A 26030-nucleotide genomic window follows, 5' to 3' on the forward strand; every position below is an offset into this window, starting at 1 on the left:
TGTTAAGTAAGTAACCAGGACTATGTTCCTGGTTGAGATTCTATGGGGCTAGTTAGCGGGGTGGGGTTTTCTAGAACTGTGGGGAGATCAGTGTGAGGGCAGAGGCCAGTGAAGAAGTGGGAAGCTGCTTCAGATGCAAGGCTGGTTTGATCAGGGGCTGAATGTCAGGCATCATCCAAAGGTTCTGGAACTCTGGAGTAGGACTTATGCTGCCTTGCAGCCCTTCGCAGGGCTGGACTGTCCATAACAGTGGCAGCGGGGAGAATAATAGCAAAGATTTATTGAGTGTTTGTAGTGCTTAGGCAAGCACTGTGCCCAGAGCTTGACTTGCATTATTTCAAAATATGCCGGGCTACTATTATCATCCTTATTTTGTTAATGAGGTTAAGTACCTTGCTCATGGTCACAAATCTAGTTTGCTGTGGAGGTGAGATTTGAACTTAGGTGCTCTAACTCCACAGACTGTATCTTTTTTTTTTTTTTTTTAAACATTTCTTCAGGCTTTATTTTAAATGATAACAGGTTTGAGGTCAAGAAGACAATAGGTGATGGTGACTTGATATAGTAAAAAAAAAAAAAAAGCAAAAGGAAAGGTATTTTATTCTAAACTATTATTTACAAACACATTTAAAACCATAGTCATTTCCTATAATGTTTTTGAATTTTCTATAAATAATTTTCCCAGAAAGAGCAAGGAAAAGGATGCTCGGCAACAGGGGTACCCTTTTCTACAAAGCCTGTATCTTAACTGCTCTTGTGTAATTCTTCTAGCTCATTACTTCCGAGGAGTATTCAGCTACAGGACAAGGAGTCATGTAATCTGGAGAGAGAAAGAAACCAATGAGAGGGCAGAAAGAACTCCACAGTACTGTGTGTGTGTGTGAATGTGTGTATGTGTATGTGTGTGTGTCCATGTGTTTTGTGTTTTGTTGTGGCCAGTGAGCTATCCAACCTATATATCTCACATCTCCCAAAAATTCTCTTTGATTTTGGCCAAAAGTGCGTGCATTCATCTATTTATTTATTCATAGACTTACTCATTCAGTAAACAGTTATTGCATGCTTATTAGGAGGCTGACAGTATTCCAAGCACTAGAGTTGCAGTGGTAAATAAAGTGAATATAGTTCCCACTCAGCCGGAGGAGACTAACAACCTGAAAATAAACAAGTCAATCCGATAATGTTATGTGCTCGAAAACTAGAATAGGGTAAGGAGGGTAGGAGTGACTGGTGGGTGCTGCTTCAGGTGTACTGTGACAAAATCTTTATACCTGATCACAATAACAATGATGATAATAATATTTGGAGGAATCATGTAGTAGGTAGGGGTGGAGGTGGAACAAAGAGTAGGCTTTAAACATCCCAGTGGGCATAATATTCTGCCTAAGGAGGATGGGTTTTGGGGAACATGAGATTTGGGCTTATGAAAAATTGAGGATAGGGCAGGACGAAGTATAACAGGCTATACTGGTGAATTCTGGGCCTTTTGGAGACTGGTACACACAGTGGTTATGTAAATAGGTTTCCCTGGTTCCCAGTCCTAATGGGCAGAATGGTTGCACCTTATACTTTGGGTGGTGGTATTTTAGGAACAGGAATAATGTTTCCGGGCCGGCTTGGAATAATTGTTTTTTTGTTAGTTTTTGTTTCCTCCACTAGTTGTTTTGGTGTGTAAAAGTTACCTATAATGTGTGAGCATTTGAGAATGGCATAATTTTTCTTCTCAACCCACCATACACTCTTAATTTAAAAGTGCTTGATGGAGGCACAGTAATCACACCTTGGTGGAAATCACAGGCAGGAGGTGCAGCCGAGTACTTTCATGGCTTGTTAGTCATACTCCCTGAAGTTTCATTTCAATAATGAAATGACTGTTTTAAGCATAGTCACTGGAAACTGCCAGTCTTTCCTTAAAGACTGAACAGAACCTTTGCTTGTTTTATAAAAACTAGGAAAATATACTTGAAAGAGATGTAGCTTTTCTGATAATTTGTTTTGTGAAACACTTTCATGCTCATGCACTGGGGATGCAAATGCTGAGAGAAAAATGAAGTGGGCATTTGGTGGATTCTCTGTTGAATCAGGTTCCTGGAAGCCTCTGTAGTGGAGTGTTTATTCAATAGGCATATTTTCATTGCTCTGCAGTCAATGCAGCTGTATTCTTTCATGAAATATCACAGTCATAAATACTTTCTTTTTTAAATTGAAGTATAGTTGATTTACAGTGATTCAGGTGTACAGCAAAGTGATTCAGTTTTATATGTATACACACACACAAACACACAATATATATATATTCTTTTTCAGATTCTGTTCCATTATAGGTTATTACAAGATATTGAATATAGTTCCCTGTGCTATAGAGTAGGTCCTTGTTGTTTATCTATTTTATGTATAGTAGTGTGTATCTGTTAATCCCAAATTCCCAATTTATCCCTCCTCCTCTTTCCCTTTTGGTAACCATAAGTTTGTTTTCTATCACTGTGAGTCTACTTCTGTTTTGTAAATAAGTTCTTTTGTATCATTTTTTTAGATGCCACATGTAAGTGATACCATATGGTATTTGTCTCTCTCTGTCTGTCTTCACTTAGTATCATGATCTCTGGTTCCATCCATGTTGCTGCAAATGGTATTATTTCATTCTTTTTTATGGCTGAGTAACATTCCATTATATGTATATACCACATCTTCTTTATCCATTCATCTGTTGAGGAACATTTAGGTTGCTTCCATGTCTTGGCTATTGTAAATAGTGCCGCTATGAACATTGGGGTGCATGTATCTTCTCGAATTAGAGTTTTTGTCTTTTCCGTATATATGCCCAGGAATAGGATTGCTGGATCATATGGTAGCTCTATTTTTAGTTTTTTAAGGCACCTCCATACTGTCCTCCATATTGGCTGTATCAATTTACATTCCCACCAACAGTGTAGGAGGGTTCCCATTTTTCCACACTCTCTCTAGCATTTATTATTTGTAGGCTTTATGATGATGGCCATTCTGACCAGTGTGATGTGGTACCTCATTGTATTTTTGAATTGAATTTCTCTGATAACCATCTTTTCTTTTATAGGAAAATGGCATTCCTACAAAGAGAGCACGAAATGATGAATATGAGGTATATCTAAAGGTGTTTATTTGTGTGTCTCACTTACATTGTCTTTTAAAGACCTTGATGATAGTTTGCATTTGTAAAATGATTCTGAATTATTCTCCCTTGCAAAACTTTTGTGTGCATTCTGATGTTTTTCTGCTTCTAGTAACTCTTTAAGGCAGCTAGGGACAATATTACCATTTTACTTTTTTTCCCTTGTGGTAAAATATACATAACATAACACTTAGCATTTTATTTATTGTACACTTTTTAACTATACTTTAAGTGACATTAAGTACTTTAGCATGTTGTGCAACCATCACCACCATCCATCTCCAGAACTTTTTCATCTTCCCAGACTGAAACTCTGTACCCATTACGCAAAAGCTCTCCATTCCCGCTTCCATGCAGCCCCTAACCACTATTCTACTTTCTGTTTATGAATCTGACTATTCTAGGATCCAGGAACAACTCTTTTGTGGGTAGAGAAGAAAAAAAAAAAGTTATACCAACTATATGCTAAAATAAATACATTCTAAATCAATCTTTCAAGTATGTGATTGTCAAACTTTTAATATTTCTTAGCTTAGGATCAGAACATTTCTTGCTGTTGATACCTTTTTATCTTCCTGTTTCCAGGCAGCTTTTCCTGCCACTTCCTTAGCCTTCTTTTCCCTTTCCAACCTTACTGCTATCTAGTCTCTCATCTGGCTGAAACTTATGACCCCAGCCTTTGAATCCACTTCCAAACATAGCTGTGGGGCTGTTTAATTCCTGTCACCTTTGCCTGCCCCCCATCTTGTATTCTCCTAAACTGGCGTTTGTCAAAATGGTCCTAAGCCATCTGCATTGGAACTGCTTAGGGCCCTTGTTAAAATTTCTGATTCCTGGTGCATTCCATATCTACTAAATGAGAATCTCTGCTTGCTGGGGACTGGCTAGTCTACATGTTTAACAAGTGTTCCAGGGCATCCTATACACCTGAAGTTTGAGAACCATTGCTCTAGATGTTGGGTGAATAGACATTCAGGGGCTCAAGTCTTTATAGGTTCCTAGAGACTTCAGATGTTAAACTGGAAATAGTTGTGTCAGTGGGAGAAATGTATTCTGAGTACACACAGCCAACTTAACATTTAATTCTTAGTTACATAGTTTGTGTGTCAGAGACTACCTGATTTGAGGGTTTTTTTGTATTTTGTTTTTTTAAATTCTCTCCTATTTCCCCCACCCCCTAGGCCCTGGCAACCACTTTTCTACTCTCTTTATATGAATTCGGCTTTAAAAAATTTTTAAGATCCCTCATATAAGTGATGCCATGCAGTATTTGTCTTTCTCCTTCTGGCTTATTTCAGTGAACGTAATACCTTCCAGGTTCATCCATCCTGTCACAAAGGGCGAGATTTCCTTCTCATGGTTGAATAATATTCCCTTGTATGTATACAACATCTTTGTTCATTCACTTGTTGACAGGCACTTAGGTTGTTTCCGTGTCTTGACTATTGTGAATAATGCTGTAATGGGCACAGGAGTGTAAATAGCTGCTCAGTATCCTGTTTTCATTTTTTTTTTGGATATATATCCCAAAGTGGGATTTCTGGGTTATATGTTAGTTCTATTTTCAATTTTTTGAGGAACCTCCATACTGTTTTCCATTGAGGCTGCACCAATTTACATTCCCACCAACAGTGCACAAGGGTTCCCTTTTCTCCACATCCTTGCCAATACTTGTTATTTCTTGTCTTTTTTTTTTTTTTTTTTTTTTGCGGTACGCGGGCCTCTCACCGTTGGGGCCTCTCCCGTTGCGGAGCACAGGCTCCAGACGCACAGGCTCAGCGGCCATGGCTCACGGGCCCAGCCGCTTCGCGGCATGCGGGATCCTCCCGGACCGGGGCACGAACCCGTGTCCCCTGCATCGGCAGGCGGACTCTCAACCACTGCGCCACCAGGGAAGCCCTATTTCTTGTCTTTTTGATGATAGTCATTCTAACAGGCAATGAGCATCTATCTCATAGTGGTTTTGATTTGCATTTCCCTGATGGTTAGTGATGCTGGCCATCTGTATGTCTTCTTTGGAAAAGTGTCTATTCAAGACCTGTGCCCATTTTTTAATCGGATTGGTTTTTTGCTGTTGAGTTACATGATTTCTTTATGTATTTTGTATATTAACCCCTTAACAGATTTATGACTTATTTTCTTCCATTCCATTGGTTGCCTTTTCATTTTGTTGATGGTTTTCTTTGCTGTGCAGGATTTTTAGTTTAATGTATTCCCATTTATTTATTTTTGCTTTTGTTACCTTTGCTTTTAGTGTCAAATCCAAAGTTTATTTGATATTTTAAGAGAAAGAGGATAGAAGGGTGATTTCCTCTCATTTTTTTCCCCAAGTATATAAAATCTACTGACTGCTTTTTCATCTTTTTTTTTCCCCTGCAATAAAAATAGAAGGGAATAATAGAAAGAAAAGAACTGAAGGAGGAAGTAAATGCCCCTGACCCATATTCAACTTTCTGAATTTGAAATGTGTCCCCTTGTATCTTTGTGATTTTCTAATAAATTGCAGCAGGCCATTTTTGGTTTGTAATTTACACTAATCCTAGGATAACCAGACTAACATTGCCTTTAAAAAATTACAGGTCGTATGCATTTTAGGCAGAGAGAAGAAAAACAGGCTGGAAATACACTCCTAGTGATCAGAAACAAATGATGAGGGAGAGTGTAGTTTGCAGGCTTAAAATTCAAACCTGATCCATTGTTCTTTTGGTGTAATTCAAGTCTCTCTGAGTGCTTTTGGTAGGTGTCCTTGTGTAAAAGGATTGTCACTAGCTTTGTCTTCTCTGTCACCTCTGAGTATTCATCTGCATGCATTTGTTCTCTTATAGCCAGACTTTCAGGGATGAATAAATTATGTGAACATCTGTCATTTCCTTAGGTTTTTCTTTTTAACAGCTACTTCAGACATATTTAAACAGGTGCTGGGGTACCTCATGAAAGAGCATAGAAAATGAAACATAACAGCAGGCCTGTGTATAAGGTTGCTAAGATAGGTATGAGACATACTTCTAAGGAGCAATTGTTGAGAATTCATTCTCAGCTTTGTTCCTTATCTCGTTATGAGTATGCAGTTTTGTCACTTGTAAACTTTAGTCTTATCTAGAAGAACTTAAAAACCATCATTATTTTTGTGGCTTGATTTATATTTAATTGTATAAATGGCATTCTTTGAATTAATAGCATTCATGTTTCACTAAGAAAGCCCCAGATATTGTTTACCAGTGCTTTAAACCAGAGGTTCTCAACTCTGGCTGCATATGAAAATTGCTTGGAATGCTTTTAAAAATAAGCAGTGCCCTGGCTCCACCTGAGAACCATTGAATTCAAATATGTAGGAGAGGGCTTCCTTGGTGGCACAGTGGTTGAGAGTTCGCCTGCCGATGCAGGGGACACGGGTTTGTGCCCCGGTCCGGGAAGATCCCACATGCCGCGGAGCGGCTGGGCCCGTGAGCCATGGCCGCTGAGCCTGCGCGTCCGGAGCCTGTGCTCTGCAACGGTAGAGGCCACAACAGTGAGAGGCCTGCGTACCGCAAAAAAAAAAAAAAAAAATATGTAGGAGATGGGGCTCTAAAAATCTTTTTCTTTTTTTTTACTCGGTTACAGCTCTCCAGGTGATTTTGCTGTGTGACACAGTTGAGAATAAGTATATTTAACCACTGCTTCTCAAATGATCTGTGGTGAAGGACAGTTTTTTTGTTTATTTCTAATCTGTTGTGAACTGATACTTTAAAAAAATATAATCAAAATGAATTATTAGAAAAGTGTAATTCAAGTGCCAAATTTTTATTATTAGGTTCAACAGTCACAAAAAGTACTCTGTCAGATTGTTATAAATGTTTCTAAATGAACCAGTAACAGATTACAGATTAGCCCTGGTCCATGACCACACTTGGAGTAGGACTGTTTTAAACCATTGCTTTGATAAGTTGTTGGTTACTGATATCAGAATGGCATACAAGTCAACTTTACCTGTAAGACTTTCTCTTTGTGAGGCCATTACTGTAGGAAATTATTTTTACCCATCACTGATGTAGAGTCTCCTTTGTTTTAAGTACTCTGCAAAGTTCAGAAATGCTAAAAAGAAGCAGTGGTCCTTTTATAACTTTAGGGAACCAGAGATCACTAGATATGCAAGCTAAGCTTTAAAACTCTTTGTAAGCTTTATAACTACCTATACCAATAGCCTTAATTTTATATTATATCATAATAACTTGGATTTAAATATTGTTTTATAATTTTAAAAATACTTCATAATTGTCTGTATTTTCATTTAAAATATGTAATTCATCTTCACAACAACCTTGTGTGGGGTGAGGAAGGAGGTTATCACACTTACTTTGTAGACTGGAAAAGTGACACATTCAGCTCTCACTCCTATTTTAGCTGGAAAATAAAAATTGAAACAAGTTTCCTGGCTTCATTCTGGTTCTTTCACTACCCTGCAAAGGTATTTCCAGAAATGTAGCAACTCCTAACACTGTACAGTAGTGGGCAAGTGACACGATCAGGTTTAAATTCTGTTGTGTTTTAAACAACTTCGATAATTTTTTAGAAGGAATTTGAGGCATAGGCAGACATATGATGCAGACGCTTGACATTTTTTGTGGGAAAAAGACTAAAGCATTCTCATGCAGGAGATAAGTGAAAAGATAAAGGAAGGCAAACTTTTAAATTTCTTTTCTTTGTTGTTTTTTTAAATTGCAGAATTTGTTTAATATGGTTGTAGAAGTACCTCGGTGGACAAATGCTAAAATGGAGGTATGGATATATCCTATTAATATCAAATGGAAATGATAATAATGATATAAAAACTTGGTTTCAAGTTGTTTGCCATAATATTTTGAAATTGGGATGGTTGACAAACTTCTTTATAATTAAAGCAATGGAAAACATTCTTGTGAACTTATTTTGAATCTAATTTCAAAAAGGAAAATATTATTCAAAGCTGAATTTACACTTTAAAGAAAATGTTTTCCATTTTTGCCTCCCTAGTTTGTTATACACGTATTTATTTAATTTTCCTTGACTCCTCTGTCTTTGAAAATGACAAATATTTTCAAGATTTTCTTAAATAGATTCTGAGATGTATTTTGTTTATAGACACAACTGAAACGTATTATTTGGGGCTGATGATAATTTTGGTTTCTAAGGACTTAATTTTCCTTTAGATTTTATTTTAGTCTACTAGGAATGAAAGCATTTTGCTGGCCAACTTGGTTTCTGAGCACTTTCTAAGAGCATCTGCTGTTCCCCTGGTTAGCTTTTTTTTTTTTTTTTTTTTAAGTTTTTCCATGAGACATGAACCTATCAAGAACTTCCCTTTTGCTTTTCAGAATTTTATGATTTCATCTTCAGTTAGGTAAGATCCCTTATAGTTCCGAATGAAATTTAATTTATGGTACTTAGTTTGTTTAGTTATTTAAGCCTTCTCCTACAACTTTGGGTATGATGGCAAGTATTATTTCAAGTGTTTAAGGATTGTTATGTCAGTATATATTTCTGAGATTTTATATTTGGAGGATTGTCAGTAACTTCACCAAGTCCTGGTGTATTTTTTTGTTGTTGTTAATATTTTAATAGGAAAAAGTAAAGATATTAGATTCTTCTTTTGTTCTTGCTTTAAATACAGTGTTTTATTATTCTGGCTACTCTCTACCTCACTTGGGTATAGGATCAAGATTCTGTGAGATTCTGCCTAATTTAAGCAGTGTTTATTCATTCAAACATGGCTTCAGTTATTTTTTATTTACTTTATAGGATAGTTTTTTTTTTTCTTTTTGCATGGCAATTTGGATATGTTTGATTGAAAGGTAACTTTGAAATGAAGTCACTTGGTGAAAATCTTTAAGTTAACTTTATTATAAGATTGATGGTAGAAAGTCCGAGGTTAGTAACAAAGAGGAAGTTGATTAATCCTTATCCTCTTGCCGTTTCAATAAGCTTTCTTATTTGTGTTAGAAATAATGAGTTCATAAGTAATAGAGTGCCTAAAAATATAGTCTGATGTTTCTTTTCCAGACAGTTTTTTTTAATACAGAACAGTAAATTAGAAACAAGAACTGGCTTAATTTATTTTAAAGTGTCTTTGATCAGTAAGTTGGATTATGAATACTTAGTCTGATAATGGCAGATTTAAAAAATACTATTTGAATATAGAATTAATCGTTTCTTATTCCCCACCCCTCTTTTTTCCATGACCTGCTTAGATTGCCACGGAGGAGCCATTGAATCCCATTAAACAAGATGTAAAGGATGGCAAGCTTCGCTATGTGGCAAATATCTTTCCTCACAAGGGTTATATATGGAATTACGGTGCCCTCCCTCAGGTAACATTTTTGTTATAATGGTAAAACTTCTCTGTCTTCTGAAAAAATTGCCTTGTAAATCCTGTGAAATACTTGAATTTAAATTGGTTCTGAGGACATGTCGGTATGAAAGATTTGTGAATATAAATTTTTTTAATGTGGAGTTTTGTTGTATCAGTAAATTTTTTTTTCAAAGTATATATATGTCTGTACTCAAGTTCTTAGAGTTAGGTATATAGAACAATCACATTTGGCATTTTGAATGTTCTTTCTTTTTCTGGGCTTGGCTATTAAGAGTCGTGAAAAATGTTTTATCTCCTTTATCTGCAGTCATTTCTTTGGATATGACAAGTTATGCTTTTATATACATTCATATATGACAGCATGAATTTTGTTTTTTAAATTTTAACAGATGAACCTTTTAAATTGTTACCTCTTTCAGAACTCATTGTGAATTGAATAAAGCAACTTAATTATATACTATTATGAATTTATAATTTTTAAGTGGGAAGCAGTGGAAACAATGACTAAGTAATGGTAAAGCAGCATTCCTATTAGAGAGTAACACTATTTGCTTTTCTTCCTTTCTTCTCCCTTTTTGTTTTCTTCTCATGTTTCCTCACTCCTGGGAAGTGGTAACTCCTTCCAGATAATTTAGTGAGTAAAACTCAGAATATGCAGATTCAGAAGTCTAGGTTTGGGGACATAGAGAAGCATCTGCCTTTATGTTTATAAAAGCCATTAGGGCATCTGTCTATCTGAATATTTAATTTTGATTATTTAAATTTTATTTATTAATTTTAATATTTTGCATGAAATTCCAAGATGCTTTTTGGAAATTATCTGAGAAAAGGAGGTCTTGCTTTATCCAACTCAGAAAAACAGCTGCCCACGTAGAATAAACATTCACAGGAAAAGAAAAAAGAAAAATGTTTTCTGAAGAGTCAGGCTGTCTTTGATGCAGTTAGACCACCCAAGTAGATACATTCTTGGTTAAAACAGGCATTTCTAACATGGTGTGCTAAGAATGAGGATGTCTGTTGAAACCAAGAAGGCAGGTTTTCTGACTCCCCAGGTGCCTAAGTAGAGACCCTGTTTGACCTAGCAGTGAAAGAGCAAGAATATTTTTGCTAAGCTTGGGGCATAGGTCTGTACGAGAAGACAGATGAGGGGAAGGCCAAAGAAGCCGTTGAATTAGAGAAAGACAAAAACAGAGCCATAAAAAGTATGTATTTGTTTATTTCATTAAACATTTATTAAGGATTTATGTGCTAGGCTGTGTATTAGGTGTTGGGGAAACAAAGATAAATGAGAGATATGTATAAGGTCAAGGTAGCATAATCAGTGACTAAGAATGTTGATTTTGGAGCCAGCTTGCCACTTCCTAGTAATGTGACCTTGGGCAAGTTCCTTTGTCTTTCGGTACCGCACCCTCTTTATATGTAAAATAGAGATGATAAAGTACCTACTGCACATGGTCCTGTTGAGGTTAAATGAGTTATTGCGCGTTTATGTTAGAATAGCGCCTAATAGATAGTGATCCCATTATTACTGTTGGTACTTTTATTATTATATGGTCTTTATATAGACTTTTGGGGGTGGGGTGATCATCAACTAAACCAGTGGTTACAGTGGGGCATAATAGATGCTACTAACTCATCTTTTGTAGTTTATCTATTTAAAGTCCTGACAAACTTTTGTACTCCTCTGCATGTGTTTGAATGTGCAAGATGCTCTTGCTGCTGTTATATTGGTCTGTTAGGTGCAGTGGTTCTTACATTAGAGCAGAGCTCGACTGCAACTGGCTCTGCCCCCTGCCTTCACCACTGCCTACCGAAATTTCATACTCCACCTAGTATCCAAAATACCGTTTTGCCCATGAGAGAACCTTTTAATGGTCTCCTGTTGCTAAAAGGATAAAATAAAAAAGTTCCTAACATGGCTCCCCAACCCTTCATGATGTGGCCCTGCTTCTCCAGCCTCGTTTTGCAGCCTTTGTCTTTCCTCACTTCCATCCCACCACAGCAGCTTCTTCAGTGTTTCGAGTGTCCCTTGGCGTTTCCACACCAGCCCTTCCTTCACAGAGCTGCTTATTCATTCTATACACATTTTTTGAGTATCTAACGTTTGCCAGGCCATGTTCTAAGTACTAGAGGTAAAGCAGTGATAAAAGGGACAAAAATTCTTCTGGGACTTGTATTCTGGGCAGAGAGACAGACAAAAAAAAAAAGTAAAAATGTACAGTACATCAGATAGTGGTAAGCGTGTTAGAGAAAACTAAATCAGGGAATGGGGCTGGGGTGTGTTGGGATTGTTGCGGTTTACACAGGGAGAAGGCCTCAGTGAGGTGGTATTATCTGGGGGGAGACCTGAAGAAAATGGGAAGGTGGTTATCTTAGTAAAGACCTGAGGAAGTGAGGGCCATCCAGGGCCGTCTAGGGGAATTCATCAAGAAACAAGTATAAAGGTCCCGAGGTAGAAGGAGGCTTCTAGTGCCTGAGTAACAGAAAGGAGGCCAGTGTGGCTGGAATGGAAGTGAGGAAGAGGAAATCGACCTGTATTCTCTCTGCTGTTTTCAACCAGAGATCTTTACTGTCTTTTTACACCCAAACTGACATTGTAGCGTGTGTGTGTGTGTGTGTTTGAGTCTTCAGCAGAAGAATGTACTATAGACTGCGTAGAGGTGAAACACCAAACAAAAATAGCTACATAGATTCATGTTCATAAAAAGTTGAAATTAGGCCAGTTGTTGATGGGCAAGGTACCGTACCCAGTATCTCTTTGGTTCAGGTTGATGTTAAGACAGAGTGAGCCTGTTAAAATGCAAGCTAGGCCCCGGTTCCATTTATGTTTTTGGTCTCGTGTCTAGCTTGTCTTCCTGCTCTCTCACCTCCACACTGGCCTTCTCACAACTGCTCTACGCTCCAGGCACACTCCTGCCTCAGGCCATCACACTTACTGTGTCCTCCAGCCCGGGACACTCTCTCCTAGTGGTCACACGTCCTGCCTTCTTAAATGTTTGCTGGTCAGTTACCTCCTTCACGGTGTCTGCCCAGAACATCCTTTACAGCTTTAACCCATGTACTCCCATTCCTCCTTCCATACTTGTTTTTTTTTCCCTTTTCCATTACACCTACCAGCTTCTGACATGCTACATAATTTAGTTATTTATTATGTTTATTTTTAATATCTTTTAGCTAGAATGCAGTCTCCATAAGGGCAGGGATTCTGTCTGTTTTGTTCACTGATGTCTTCCAACTGCCCAGCTTAGTGTCTGGCACCAAGTAGGTGATCAGTAAATACTTGGGGATGAATGAATCCATGAATGCACGGTGTATGTTGCATTTGCTTCGTAGGCATGTGTGGGTAATTGGATTTTGCTGTTCTCTTACGATTTGTCTTGTAACAGCAGGAAGTTTGTCCACAGCGGTTACCAAGCCAACCACGCTTGGAAGAACATTTAAGCAGCAGAATACTGTTTAAGTAGCAGCCTCTCCATTTAGCTTGTAATCCATCTGTGTGCCCTCATTTCAGACCTTCATCTGCCTAGACTGTTTAACCCTAATAACTTCCCTTGCAACAGCAATAATGCCGTCCTCAGAGTTTGAGTTTGGACTGGGCAAGAATCATCTTTGTCTTCCCCCTGATTGTGCATATCTCCCACATATTATTCAAGTGTAATAACTTTCTATGTAAATATTTAGAGGACCTGTCTGAATAATGTTAAAGGACTAGAATCACTAACTTCAAGATTTCTTCAGTCTTAATGTAATCTCATTGTATTTATTACTTTGAACTTCATTATAAATTTGGTTCAGTGACCCCAAGTTTCATTTAGTACCGCTTCTTAGGTTTATAACCTGGGACCAGTGACTAAATGTCTCTAGGCCTATTTGTTTATCTGTATCATCCTGCCACCTACCCCACAAGGTTATTGTGGATATTGAATGAGATGATCAAAGCAAGTTTAGCCCCGTAGTGAGTGTTCAATAGTATTATCTCGATGATGACACTGTTGCCACTGATTGATATCAGCGGCTAATAGTAAATAGCTTTTGCTCCACATTGAAGCTGGTGAACTTCAGGTAGCGGTTGAGTAGATCTTACTTCCTTTGACTTGATGATAGGAATTCTGATTGATCAGGAAGTAGTTCTCAAGAAGCATCTGTATACCCAGCTCTGTACCATTCAGTGATTTTTTTGAAGAGACTGAAGTACAAGATCATGGTGATTACAGATGTATTGGTTAATATTTATAAGATTGTAAGGTAATGATCTCAAAACCTTCATGAGGGTGAGTAAGGTTTGTTTTAGGCTAGATCAATAATCTATGTATTCTGATTTTTTTTCATAGCTTTATAGCCATCCTTTATATGAGTTTAGCATTATTTGTATTCCTCTTGATAGGTTTTTCAACTCTTTTTAAAGCTTTTCGTGGGTCCCTGCTAAAATTTTTCTATATACTTAACATATATACGTATATACTACTAAGTATATGCCTATGAGTCAGATTGCTAAGTTCTGAGTTACATACCTATTTACTTTACTAGGTATTCACAAATTGTTTACAAAAGAAGTTGTAATAATATATACTCCTACCAGTAGTAGTAGGGTTCCAGGTTTCTTACATCATTACCAGTATTTAGCATTATCAGATTTTTAAGTTTTTGAAATCGCATCTCATTTTGGTTTTAATTTGTATTTCTCTGATCAGACTGGGTATCTTTTCATATATTTGTAAGTCATTCACGTTTCCTCTTTGAATTACCTGTTCCTGTCTTTGACCCATTTTGTATTGCATTGCTCTTTTTCTTATTTAACTGTAGAAGTTATTTCTAAATTCTGGATCTAATCTTTTGTCACTTTTGTGAAGCAAATATTAAGATTTGGAATTTCCTCTTCTGGGTATTTCTTTTCTAGCCTGACTGTGCTTTTCTAGTTGTTTCTCTGCCTAGTTAGATACTTAAAGCTACACTCGAGGGCATAAAGTTTTAAATTTGTCAAGATTTCCTCTCCTAGTGATTGTTTGAAATTATACTGTATTTTCAAGTTAAGTTAGAAGTCATTTAGTATGACTCTCTTTTTGTAGTAAAAAACTGAGCCCTGAAGGTATGGAGTGTTAAAGGCAGGAGTAGAGATAGAAAGAACTCGTATAGTCTTTTTTTCTGGTGAGGGAAATCATGAACCACTCACTCGCCCTAAAACTGACAGCATTGTTATAGCTTAAGAATTTTGCCTGTATGTACTTATTTTCTCAAGAGAAGGAACTAAATTGATAAGTAATGTTGAAAGTGGAGTTTCTGAAGGGAATGTAGACCAATGAACCAATCAACAAACAGAAACACTCACAAAAACCAAATGGAATACCATTTATATGAAGACAGTTTTTGTGTCAGTACCAGAAAGGACTTTTGTAAATATTAAATCCGACCAAAATGGACTAAGTTATCTCATGAATTTGTGAGCTTCCTGTTCACTGGTAGTATTTATGTAGATTATGAATGACCACTAACAACCATAGAATTCAGGGCTGGGATGTATCTAGCAATTGTCTTATTTAAGCCATTCTTTTTATAGGTGAGGAAACTGAGGTCTGGATGTTTTGGCCAAGGTAGTTTGTGGCTAAAGTAGGACTAGAATCTAGGTATCTTCCTTCAGGCCGGAGTGACTTCTAGCTTATCACATTTGTTCCCTTCTGAGAGTGGAAGTGAGGTTAAGGAAGGTTCAAGAAAGGATTCCTGCATTAGGAAGGAAGAACCTCTCAGATATTTTCTGATTCTGCCTCTGGGTTTTCTAATTCCACTTATACTTCACTTCCATCTTGGCTTCTCCAGCACATTAAGATTAATTTTGTAGCATTTGTGACAAATGCTACACCATTTATCAGCATGGTGTTCTTCAGGGTGTTGACTGTCCTGTTGGTTTCTGTTCCTAACTCCTGGTCAAGAGTAGGTAATCAATAAATATTAACTCAATGAATGGATGCCTGGTAATAGAAAACAAGAAGCAGTAAGGTCAACCGTAGGAAAATATACTTAGGAGATTCTGAGAGTAAGAGAACTTAAAAGAAGAGAAACATGAATAAGGTTATATCTGAAAGTAATTGCCATTCAATTACCAAATATTTGTTATCAAAATCTGGGCATCATAACATAATTTTTAATAGCATGTGTTCTAATCTCATTGCCACCATTTAGAATCTGAGCTTGGCAAGTTTAAACTCTGTGCTGCAGTTTACTTATCTGTACAATGGGGTTAATAGTGGTACATTCTTCATGGGATACATGTATGTATATGTGTGTGTATATCACTGGGAAGGTATCTCTCACCTATAACCAATATGTAAGGTTAACAGTTATTTTTATTATCCTTATATTTTATTAGTAGTGCTAGTATTGGGGGTAGTGAAATGTTAGTCGTGGTTTACTGATTTTGCTTTCTGGTAAGGATGGGTCAGTTTATTCCTGAATATGCTATAATTATGATCAGAAGGGAAATACTAGAGTTTATCTAGGGTTTAGCTGTAAATAGGGTTCATTTTAAATTATCTATATAAAATTAGAGGAGCCAATCTTGGATAATCTGAAATTCTAGGTAACATTCTTGAGATGACACAGTCTCTGCACATCTTATAAATCTGAGAGAAATAATTTCGGGGAACTTCTACAGTTTCATTTAGAATCAGCTAATTATGGAGCTTTTGGGGAAGGATAGTGCCTAAGGGATATTGAAGCTTGATAACAAATTTCCGTTATGCTGTTCATTTATAAAAATACTCAATGTATATAGTTTATAGCCAACAGGGTATAATCTTTTCAGTAAACTAAAGAGTTGACACCTTTTCATGGTTTTGTCAAATTTTCGAGATTTGATGACAAAGGTCGAGGATGTTTAAAATGGAATGAAGTGGGACAAAAATGGGTTTTTCTTTCGTAGATACTTGTTCTTTGGTTTATGAAGGGAAAACTGGGTTTGTTCTAGTAGAAGTTACTTAGAGTATAGGAAGTTTATTTTCAAACCTGGAAAGCCAGACCCAATGCTGTTCCATGTCAAAGGAAGCAGTGAGTAGTGGAAGCAGCAGTCCAGACAGTTAGTGGAAACAAGGGCACAGACAACGGGAACATCTGAACTGAAGCTCTAAATAAAAGTGAGCATGATTTTAGACACTGACTAAACTTGGAGGAAGAGTGTATTTGTAAATACCACCCACTTTCAGATGTGATTATACAGACAAATGAAAGACAGAAGGGAGGAAATAGTATGAATCTGTTTTAATTATTATGATGCTTAGGGATGTACTGGCATGTTGGCATTGAGCCTGTTTAATTTCTGAGAATTTTCCCCTCAGATTATGGCTATCTGTAAAACTTCATGGACATGTGGAAAGATTAAGGTACGTTGTAGAGAGTATTAACCCATATTCCACCCCCGCCCTTCTGTTTTTTAGACTTGGGAAGATCCCCGTCGAAAAGATAAGAGCACAGACTGCTGTGGAGATAATGATCCTATTGATGTTTGTGAAATAGGCTCAAAGGTTTGTTGCATAGACTGTTATTCTAACATATGTTCAACTTTATTCATGCCGTAAAACTTCAGTTCTCTTTGGAAGGCACCGATTCTTCAACTCTTCAAAGTTCTAGCCTGTTCATCCCTCTGATATCAGTTCTTTTTGTATCTTTACTTCCTTCTCTTAAACTAGGGGTTGGTAAACTACAGCTGGTGGCCGGTCAAATGCAGCTCGCCACCTGTTTTTATAAATGACACAGCTCCAGCCGTTCATTTACATATGGTCTACGGCTGCTTTTGCACCACAGCAGCAGTTGAGGAGTGTAGCAGAGACCGTACAGTCTGCGATGTCTGAATATTTGCTATCTGACCTTCTACAGAATAAGTTTGCTGAGTCCTGTCTTCATCGTCCTTGCCCATTATCCAGACAGGAAGTTCAACACTGATGAAAGCCAGCTGGTACTCTTTTTTTTGTGTGCCTGTTTCCAGGGTGCAGGGTCCCACTGGGGACAAACAAAACCTGAGCTTTCATAGGTTACTGCTACCCATAGAATACTGTGTGTCTTTGCTCACATTCTTCCTTTCTCCTATTTTCTACTGCATTTATTGCCAATACTTATTGTTCTCTGCAGACATTAAACTCCTTGTACTTTGTTCTCACTCCCAGCAGAACATGTTGTCTTTAATTTTGTAGAGCTCATAGAAACCAGCATGTAGGAACCCCCTAACTTTCCCCGTTAGAGTACCAGACACCTGTGCCTGCAGACACTCCTTCTTCCCTTCCTTCTGTTACTCTGAGACCAGGGCTTCCCCCTGTGCTCTAGATCATGTCCCTTCTTGCCTCTTGAGTGACACTATTTTCTTAGCTCTTCTCTGTCCTGTATTTACAATTTCTCTTTCTTTATTGGCTTCCTCCCATATGCCTCCTCTCTTTTTCCTTTTCATAGGAAGACTTGTAAAAAGAGTCAACACTGACCTCTATCTCCTCCTTCCCACTTAATCTTCAACCTATTTCAAAATTGTTTCCGTCCCCCCATCATTTCAGTGAAACTGCTCTTACTAAGGTTACTGGTAGCTTTCTTTTAGCCAAATCCAACTGGCCTGTTTCACAGGTTTTGTCTAACTTGAATTTACCTTAGTATTTTATACCTTTAACCTCATCTTCCTTCTTCAAACAGTCTCTTTGCTTGGCTTTGATTATATCATAATATCTTGGATATCCTCTAGTTCTCATTCCTCCTGGGTTTCTTTTGCAAGCTCCTTTCTTCTGCCTGCTCCTTGAGTATTGCTTCCCTTGAGGGTTGTGCCCTGGTTCACCTCTTCTTCACTTCGTGTCGCGACTCCCTTGGTGATCCAGTCCCAAGCATTCATGGTTTTGCTCTCAAATTAATGTCCAGCTCAGACCTACGTTCTCAACTACTACACCTACACTTGAGTGTCTCCCAGGCGCCTCAAACTCATTGTGTCCGAAACTGAATTCATTGTTTCCTCCTGTCCACATGAAGGACGTCTCTCCTCCTTCCCTCCTGACCTCCAGGTTCTTGAGCCAGAAACTGACAGGACATCCTTGATCGTCCTTTGCTTCTCTTTATCCTGTTAGTCATGAAATACTGATTCTATTGTTCTAAATGGCCTTTAAATCTCTTTCTTTCCATTATCACTGCAGCCAGCTTTGTCTAGTCCTCAATTATATTGCACTTGAATTATTCCTACTACTGACCAGTTTCCTTGCCGAGTCTTATTTTCCCTCCCGATTCCAGATTCTTTTCCAGCTCTACTCTTTTTGAGTCCCTGTCCCCTCCTTTTCTGACTTCCTCTCCTGCCACTGTTCGTCTGCAGCTGTACCGAACTTCCAATTCCTATAATGTATCTGCCGTCACTCATGTACAGGCCTTCACACAAGCTGTTCCCTTTATGTAGAATGGAATATTCTCTTCCTTCACTTTATTTGACTTTCCCCTTCTTTTCACCTTACCTCCCCCTGCTCATCCTTCGGATCTCAGCTGTAATATCACTTCCTCTCAGAAGTCTCCCTTTGCCCTCTGTACACTAACATACTTGCTCTCTGATCTGTGCTTCCTCAGTACCAATAGTGCTGTGTTTTTGGTCTAATTGTCTCCTCCGAGATGGCAGTGAGCTCTGTGAGGATGGGACTCACCGTTACAGTGTGTAACTCAGTGCCTGGCACAGGGCGTATGCTTAATGTAAGACGTTCCAAATGCAATAATTACTTGAGTCATATTCTTCTAGCTGAGGTTAAATCGGTTTTCTCTGGAAACTCATATTAGCACTTTTAGGCTTCCAGAATGTTATTCAGTGAATAGTGTCCTCTGATTCTTTGTCACTTTGTTTATTTACTGTGTTCTTCTGTTACTCTTCTCTTTTCTTTCTCGTCTTCTTCCTCATTCTCCTTTCTTATTCCTCCTCCTTTCCTCCTCTTCATCCTCTTCTTTGACTTTCTATTCCTTCTCTTTTTGCTTTTTCTCCTCCTATTCTTCTACTTCCTTCTTTTTTTCTTCCTTGTACTTTTATTCTCTTCCACCACCCCGCCCTTCCCCCACCCCTCCCCCGGATTCTTTTCCTTCCCTCTGTCTCTTACTCCTTTCCTGCAGGGGAGCTTCCCATCCAACTTAGATTTCTAGTTTACACCCAGATAAGGACAAATAGGGGCTAGAGTTCATGCTTGTGTTACTCTATAATTCCTTTATCTCTCCAGCAGAAATATGGCCAGATTGTTCGCTTTATTTCAAATTTAAGCTATCGTTTACAAATTTATTTTTTGGCCTTTTTTCTCCAGAGGGGGTAGTGAAGTGTGTATAAAATGAATAGATTAGAAGGAAGAATATAAATATTTCAATGAGTACCTCCTTTGTTCCAGATGCTATGCTATATACATTGGGTCAGTTTCCTGTGTCTTATTTTATGATAAGAAGAGTCACTAAATTAAATAACATTGCATCGATGGAAAGGTTATATAGTAGAAAACCCTAATTCTTTTTATTTTATTGAAGTATAGTTGATTTACAATATTTTGTGTTAATTTCTGCTGTACAGCAAAGTGATTCAGCTATACATATATATACATTCTTTTTCATATTCTTTTCCATTATGGTTTATCACATATATTGAATATAGTTCCCAATGCTATGCAGTAGGACCTTGTTGTTTATCCATTCTATATATAATAGCTTACATCTGCTAATCCCCAAATCCCTATCCATCCCTCCCTACCACCCCTACTCCTTGGCAACCACAAGTATGTTCTCTGTGTCTGTGAGTCTGTTTCTGTTTCGTAGGTAAGTTCGTTTGTGTCATGTTTTAGATCCCACATATAACAGATCATATGGTATTTGTCTTTCTCTTTCTGACTTACTTCATTTAGTATGATAATCTCTAAGTCCATCCATGTTGTTGCAAATGGCATTATTTTGTTCTTTTTTTATGGCTGAGTAATATTCCATTGTATATATGTGCCACATCTTCTTTATCCATTCATCTGTCAGTAGACATTTTGGTTGCTTCCATGTCTTGGCTATTGTAAATAGTGCTGCCATGAACATAAGGGTGCATGTATCTTTTGGAAATTACAGTTTCGTCTGGGTGTATGCCCAGGAGTGGGATTGCTGGATCATATGGCAACTCTATTTTTAGCTTTTTGAGGAACCTGTGTACTGTTTTCTGTAGTAGCTGCATCAACGAACATTCCCACCAACAATGTAGGAAGGTTCCTTAGAAAACTCTTACTCTGAAGGTATAATCCTTGGGGCCACTCAGTTTATATTAAGTGCAGATTATTAAGTTAATTTAAATCCTTGTGCCAGATATTAAACGTAAGCAAAAAGATTAAATGAAAGTATCTTATTTTCACTGATGTAAAAATTTGTCAGTGAGCACGTAATTAATGAGACTGGTAACTGGAAATCATGAAAATCTCGGTATCTGATAAACTGATTTGACTTAGTAACACTAAGTCATTATTGACAAAACAAGGAAATCTAAGAAAACTTGATATACAGGCTTTTAAATAAACGTATCAAAGTCACTAAATATGTAGAATAAAATTAAAGGTTTTAAATGTAAGTGATTTGTAACAAGGTATACATCATTAATCTTGAAAGCATACTTTTGTATGCAGAGAGCAGTCCCTGGTTGACAGCCAGCAAATTTAGGGGGAACCTCAGTCCTACAATTGCAAAGAATTGCATTTAAATGGGTTCTTTCTTAGAACCTTCAGATCAGAGCCTAGCCTGGCCAACACCTTGATTTTGGCCTTGTCAGGCCATGAGCAGAGGATCTAGCTGTGTTGTGCCTAAACTCCTGACCCATGGAAACTGTGAGATAATATACACTATTGTAAGCCTTTTGATTTATAATAACTTGTTACACTACAGTAAAAACCTAATACACAGGATAACAGGCTTTACGCAGTTTTACTTTCCATAGTTTTATATTGATTGGGTCCGGTTGAAGTTTTACCCCTCATTCTTCAAATTCTAAATCAGCACAGAAGTTTTGTTGTAGACCACTATTACATTCTGCCCATTCCAGGTTCCCAGGAGTTAGCAGTTGACAAGTGTGAGCAGATAAGTACAGGTAGAGCCCAGAGAGAAAAAATACTAATATCTGTGGAAGACCTCTTGTGTTCTAGTTCATGCATCTGTTGTTTCCTTTGCTCTTTATCTTTACATCAAGGAGTAAGTCATGTGATCTCCATTTTACTGTGGAGAAACCAAGTCCTAAAATATTGTGTGAAGTAGTTGCCCTCAGTCACCTCTAGGAATGGTGGAGGAAGAATTTGACCCCATATATTTGTGACTTAAAAATCCTGTCTTTTGAAGTATTTTTATAATAGCTAGAAAAGTCTGTAATAACCCTAGTCTGATTCTGCCTGAAATCTTTGAGGCATACCTACATTCTTGTTTCATAGTGTCGACTCATTTTTGAAACATGGTCAACTGTATGATTCCCAAGGAATTAGTAACAGAATCTTCTGTGTACATTAATTTCCTCACAGGGTAGACTGAGGGTTTTATAATGGAACTGAGGCAATAGGATTTATCTTATATCCAAAGCAATTTATTCTTTTAGTTAATGAGGCCTGAAAAAATATTTAGTAAACATGAAGTAAGTACTTAATTGCCATCTAAACAATAGGCCTTTGTTGGGACTACAGCTCCTTTATCTTGCTTCGGGCTATGCCTGGCTAGTCCTTAAATCATCTATAAGGAACATCATAGAAGAAAGCCTCTTTTAACACCACATATGTAAATGAGCAAAGGAAAAGGAGCAGAGTCCTGGAAGTTGTTAATAGACTTAGAATCACAGATACAGAAATTTTTAAGTTAAGTTCTTTGAGAAGTGTTATTCATTTGGTATCTAACATTATGTGTTCTGCAAAATTTGTTGAATTGCTTTAGACTGAATTGAATTGTGGGGTATTCAGAAGAATTTTACCATTTGTTTTTAAGCATCTTATCCTGAGTTTTTGGTTTGATTGAGAGAATTTCCTTTCCAGTTTTTAAAGTGTTATTGCAAGGCAGTGGTTTGTCTAATCCCTTTCTGTTGCTTATGAGATCAGAGGGCATTTATCATTCTGATGAAACTTGGTAATTCCCAGACATGCTTCCTGCTTGCCCTTGTAACCATAAAAGTCTCAAATCTGCTCTTATGTTGTATGAAATTTCAAAGTAAGTTAATTCTTGTGAATAAAAATAAAACAATTTAGAAGGTGCCTTTAAAAACTATATATGATTCCCAGTAATTCTGATAGACACCCCTGTCACCAAAGTCTGCTGCAGGCTCCTCAGCTTTGGCACTATTGACATTTTGGGTGGATGATACTGTAATAGGAGACTGTCCTGTGCAGCATCCCTGGCCTCTTCCCCGCTAATATGCTAATAATACCCCCCCCCCAGTTGTGACAACCCAAAATGTCCCCAGCATTGCCACATGTCCTCTAGAGGGCAAAATTGCCTCTGGCTGAGAAGCAGGGATGCAGTTCATCACTGAGTTAACCAATGGAACCACCTTTCATTGATGATTATGTGATAACTTTGAACATTTTTGTTTTATAAAGGACCTCCTGGCATGAGGTGTGTAAGTCTCCCCAACAAGATTGTAAACCTTTAAGAAATGGGATGCTTTCTTTCTGTATACATAGTGTCTAATATGGTGCTGGGCACTAAATAGAGCCCAGACATGTGAGAGTCTGGCTAATATAATTGTGCATATTCTCCTAAAAGTGGTATTTCAGTTTAGTTTATACAGTCACATTAATCTGTTGGATAAACTAATTGCACTTTCATGCAGATTTATATTAAGATTTCAGATTCATTTTGCAAATGTTCTGAAAGGATTTATTTGACTTTATGGTTTAAGATCTGTTCTTTTCTCTCAAATAATTTCAAGACACAACAGTGACTTTCCTTTGCATACCTTGATTTCCAGATGTAAAGCTGAATTTTGAATCATGAAGGAATTATTCTGAAGCATGTGTTCAGATTTCAGCTTACAGTGAAATTCTATAGCCGACTAAACCTTTAAAAATAAAAGGCTATAGAAAGAATGCACGCATATAAGCTTGGCATTGGCAACTTGAGGGAACCACTGAAATAACTTTCTTTAGTACAAGGAACATCTGCTTCAACATCGTGCTGTTTCTTGGTTTCACTTAAAATCTTTTTAAAGCATTTTATGAAACCTGCTTTGTCTCTGTCTTTAACATTTTAATAATTCTTTCATTGTCATTCATTATCTTAAGGCTGTATTCAGATATGATAAAAATTTACTTTTCACTAGTAACTGATAAATATTGTTTGCAAAAAAGGTACTATAAAGCAGTTTCAAAGGATTCTCATGTCTTTTTACCCCCAAGTTTCAAAGGATTCTCATGTCTTTTTACCCCCAAGCAGCAGAAGCCAGATTTATATTATAACATGATATACATGACTTTATTTTCTGCTTATTAGTATGAGTTTTCTAGGCCTAGTACATTAAATTTTAAGATCTATAAATAATTTCATTTTCCAGAAAGGGATCAAGACATCTTTTGTAAGAAGGATATCATAAAAGGCTTTAGGACTGTGTTTACAATAATTTTAATTATTAAGTTTCAGTCTATAGTGCTTTTAATCTTTCATATAGATTTTTATGATATATGAGTAAATTTCTCCAAAGCCTGGCAAATGCTGAATTTCTTTTCTCTTTAAAGGTTCTTTCTCGTGGAGATGTTGTTCATGTGAAGATCCTTGGAATTTTGGCTCTTATTGATCAGGGTGAAACAGATTGGAAATTAATTGCTATCAATGTGAATGATCCTGAAGCCTCGAAGTTTCATGGTAAGTCTGTAACTTTCCAGAAACAGAAGTAAATCAGTGTGTCATTGGAATTCTTAGAATTTAAAAGAGGCTCATGTAGAACACAGTGTATATTTTGGGAGTTAAACTTACACGTTTTGTTTTCTAATTCTCTCTCCATGGACTATAAAGGGCAATTCAATATGATTGTGTCTGAGTTATGTCGTACTGCTGGGAGGAGCAAGAGAACGAAAAGGAGTGCAGACAGACGGACGATACTTCAGATTAAGAAAGTACAATCTATGGGTTCCCTTCCCCCTCACCTCCTTCCCTCCCGCCCTTCATTCTTTTCTTTCTTAAGTCTCTCTTTCATTCATTTGAGTAACAGGAAAAATAAAAAAACAAAAAGGGGAGTGTTCATCAAAGACATAAGCTGTCTTTGCGTTACGCGGGCCTCTCACTGTTGTGGCCTCTCCCGTTGCGGAGCACAGGCTCTGGATGTGCAGGTTCAGTGGCCATGGCTCACGGGCCCAGCTGCTCCGCGGCACGTGGGATCCTCCCAGACCGGGGCACGAACCCGTGTCCCCTGCATCGGCAGGCAGACTCTCAACCACTGCACCACCAGGGAAGCCCCATAAGCTGGTTTTATACCTAGTTTTTGTTCTGTCTTGTACAGGTGAAGGGAAAGATAACGGCCCTCTAACAAAATTTTGATGTCCCAGAAATTTAAGTTCCAGAAGTTTGGTATGATAAAAAGTTAACTTTCTTTGGTGTCGGACAGACTTCAGTTTGCGTTCTGGCTGTGCTACTTTCTACTTGAGTGACTTTGGATAGATCATTTAACCTTTCTGAATTTCAGTTTGCTCATCTAATAATGTAGGTAATTATTCCTACTTGTGAGCTTGTTGGCAGTATAAGAGATGATTTACTTAAAGCATCTGGCTGTCATATGAAGTGTTGGGTATATGGCCACTATTATTATTCTCTGACCAATTTTTTTCCCCTAGTTTTCTAACCTTTTTCCTTTCAGTTTCATCCTTATTTGGGATCCTGGTCTTTTCTAGACCTCAATTCTTATCTCAATTTGAAAATATACCATTTCTCAGTTGACTGAAACTCATTAACACTTACATTTTAAACTGTCTTAATTTATGTGCATTTAAAACCTTTTCTTCACCATGGAGCAGGAAGGAGAAGTACAGAGAGGGAAACTCCTGATGCAGAAAGCACACTTTGCAGACTTTCTGGTTTTACACAGAGCTGCACTAGCAAGAGGGATGTGTAAAAGCTGTTCTTAGGGATTTTTTGCCATTATAATTGTGCATGCTCAATTTAACGTAAGCATTGCCACTGATCAACATTGCTTTTTGAAATGCACCAACATGTAAGCATAGCTGCATCTAATAAAGGAAGTGTTTTCTTAAAAAAAACAAAAAACTTCTTGCGCATGGAACAACAAGAGAGATTTTATGCCATTCTTGCTTGTAATTGAGAAAGGGAGGGGTCTGATCGGGTGAAGTACATATAACCTCAAGGTCAAAACTAAAACATGACAACTACAATTAAAATATGAGACTCAAGCCCATAAACCATATGTTTTTCTTATCTATTTCATTATTTTGCACTGGATTTCTTTATTATTGTATTTCTCACATATATATGTATGCATGTATATATGTATACATATGTAACAAGAGTAAATCAATACCCAATTTAAAAGATTTTTAATACATAAGCTGCTCCTCAGATGAGAACTGATAATATAATGATGCAACAGCC

The 26030-nt window shown here is 37.4% G+C and overlaps 1 protein-coding gene across 5 annotated transcripts in view; it reads left to right on the forward strand.

Moving 5' to 3' along the window:
• Positions 1 to 26030, forward strand: part of PPA2 (inorganic pyrophosphatase 2) — a 99720-nt gene that overhangs the window by 16689 nt on the left and 57001 nt on the right. For all 5 annotated transcript variants that reach the window (XR_004349895.1, XM_032631828.1, XM_032631829.1 and 2 more), the window contains 5 exons: positions 3074 to 3118; positions 7850 to 7903; positions 9352 to 9471; positions 16898 to 16984; positions 24167 to 24293. Coding sequence is in view for 4 of the 5 variants with exons in the window: in XM_032631828.1 (XP_032487719.1) it covers positions 3074 to 3118; positions 7850 to 7903; positions 9352 to 9471; positions 16898 to 16984; positions 24167 to 24293 (433 nt within the window). In the remaining variant the exon portion in view is untranslated. The remainder of the gene's footprint in view (positions 1 to 3073; positions 3119 to 7849; positions 7904 to 9351; positions 9472 to 16897; positions 16985 to 24166; positions 24294 to 26030) is intronic.

Source organism: Phocoena sinus, chromosome 5, assembly GCF_008692025.1.
Source record: "Phocoena sinus isolate mPhoSin1 chromosome 5, mPhoSin1.pri, whole genome shotgun sequence".
In the NCBI taxonomy this organism is placed as follows: Eukaryota; Metazoa; Chordata; class Mammalia; order Artiodactyla; family Phocoenidae; genus Phocoena; species Phocoena sinus.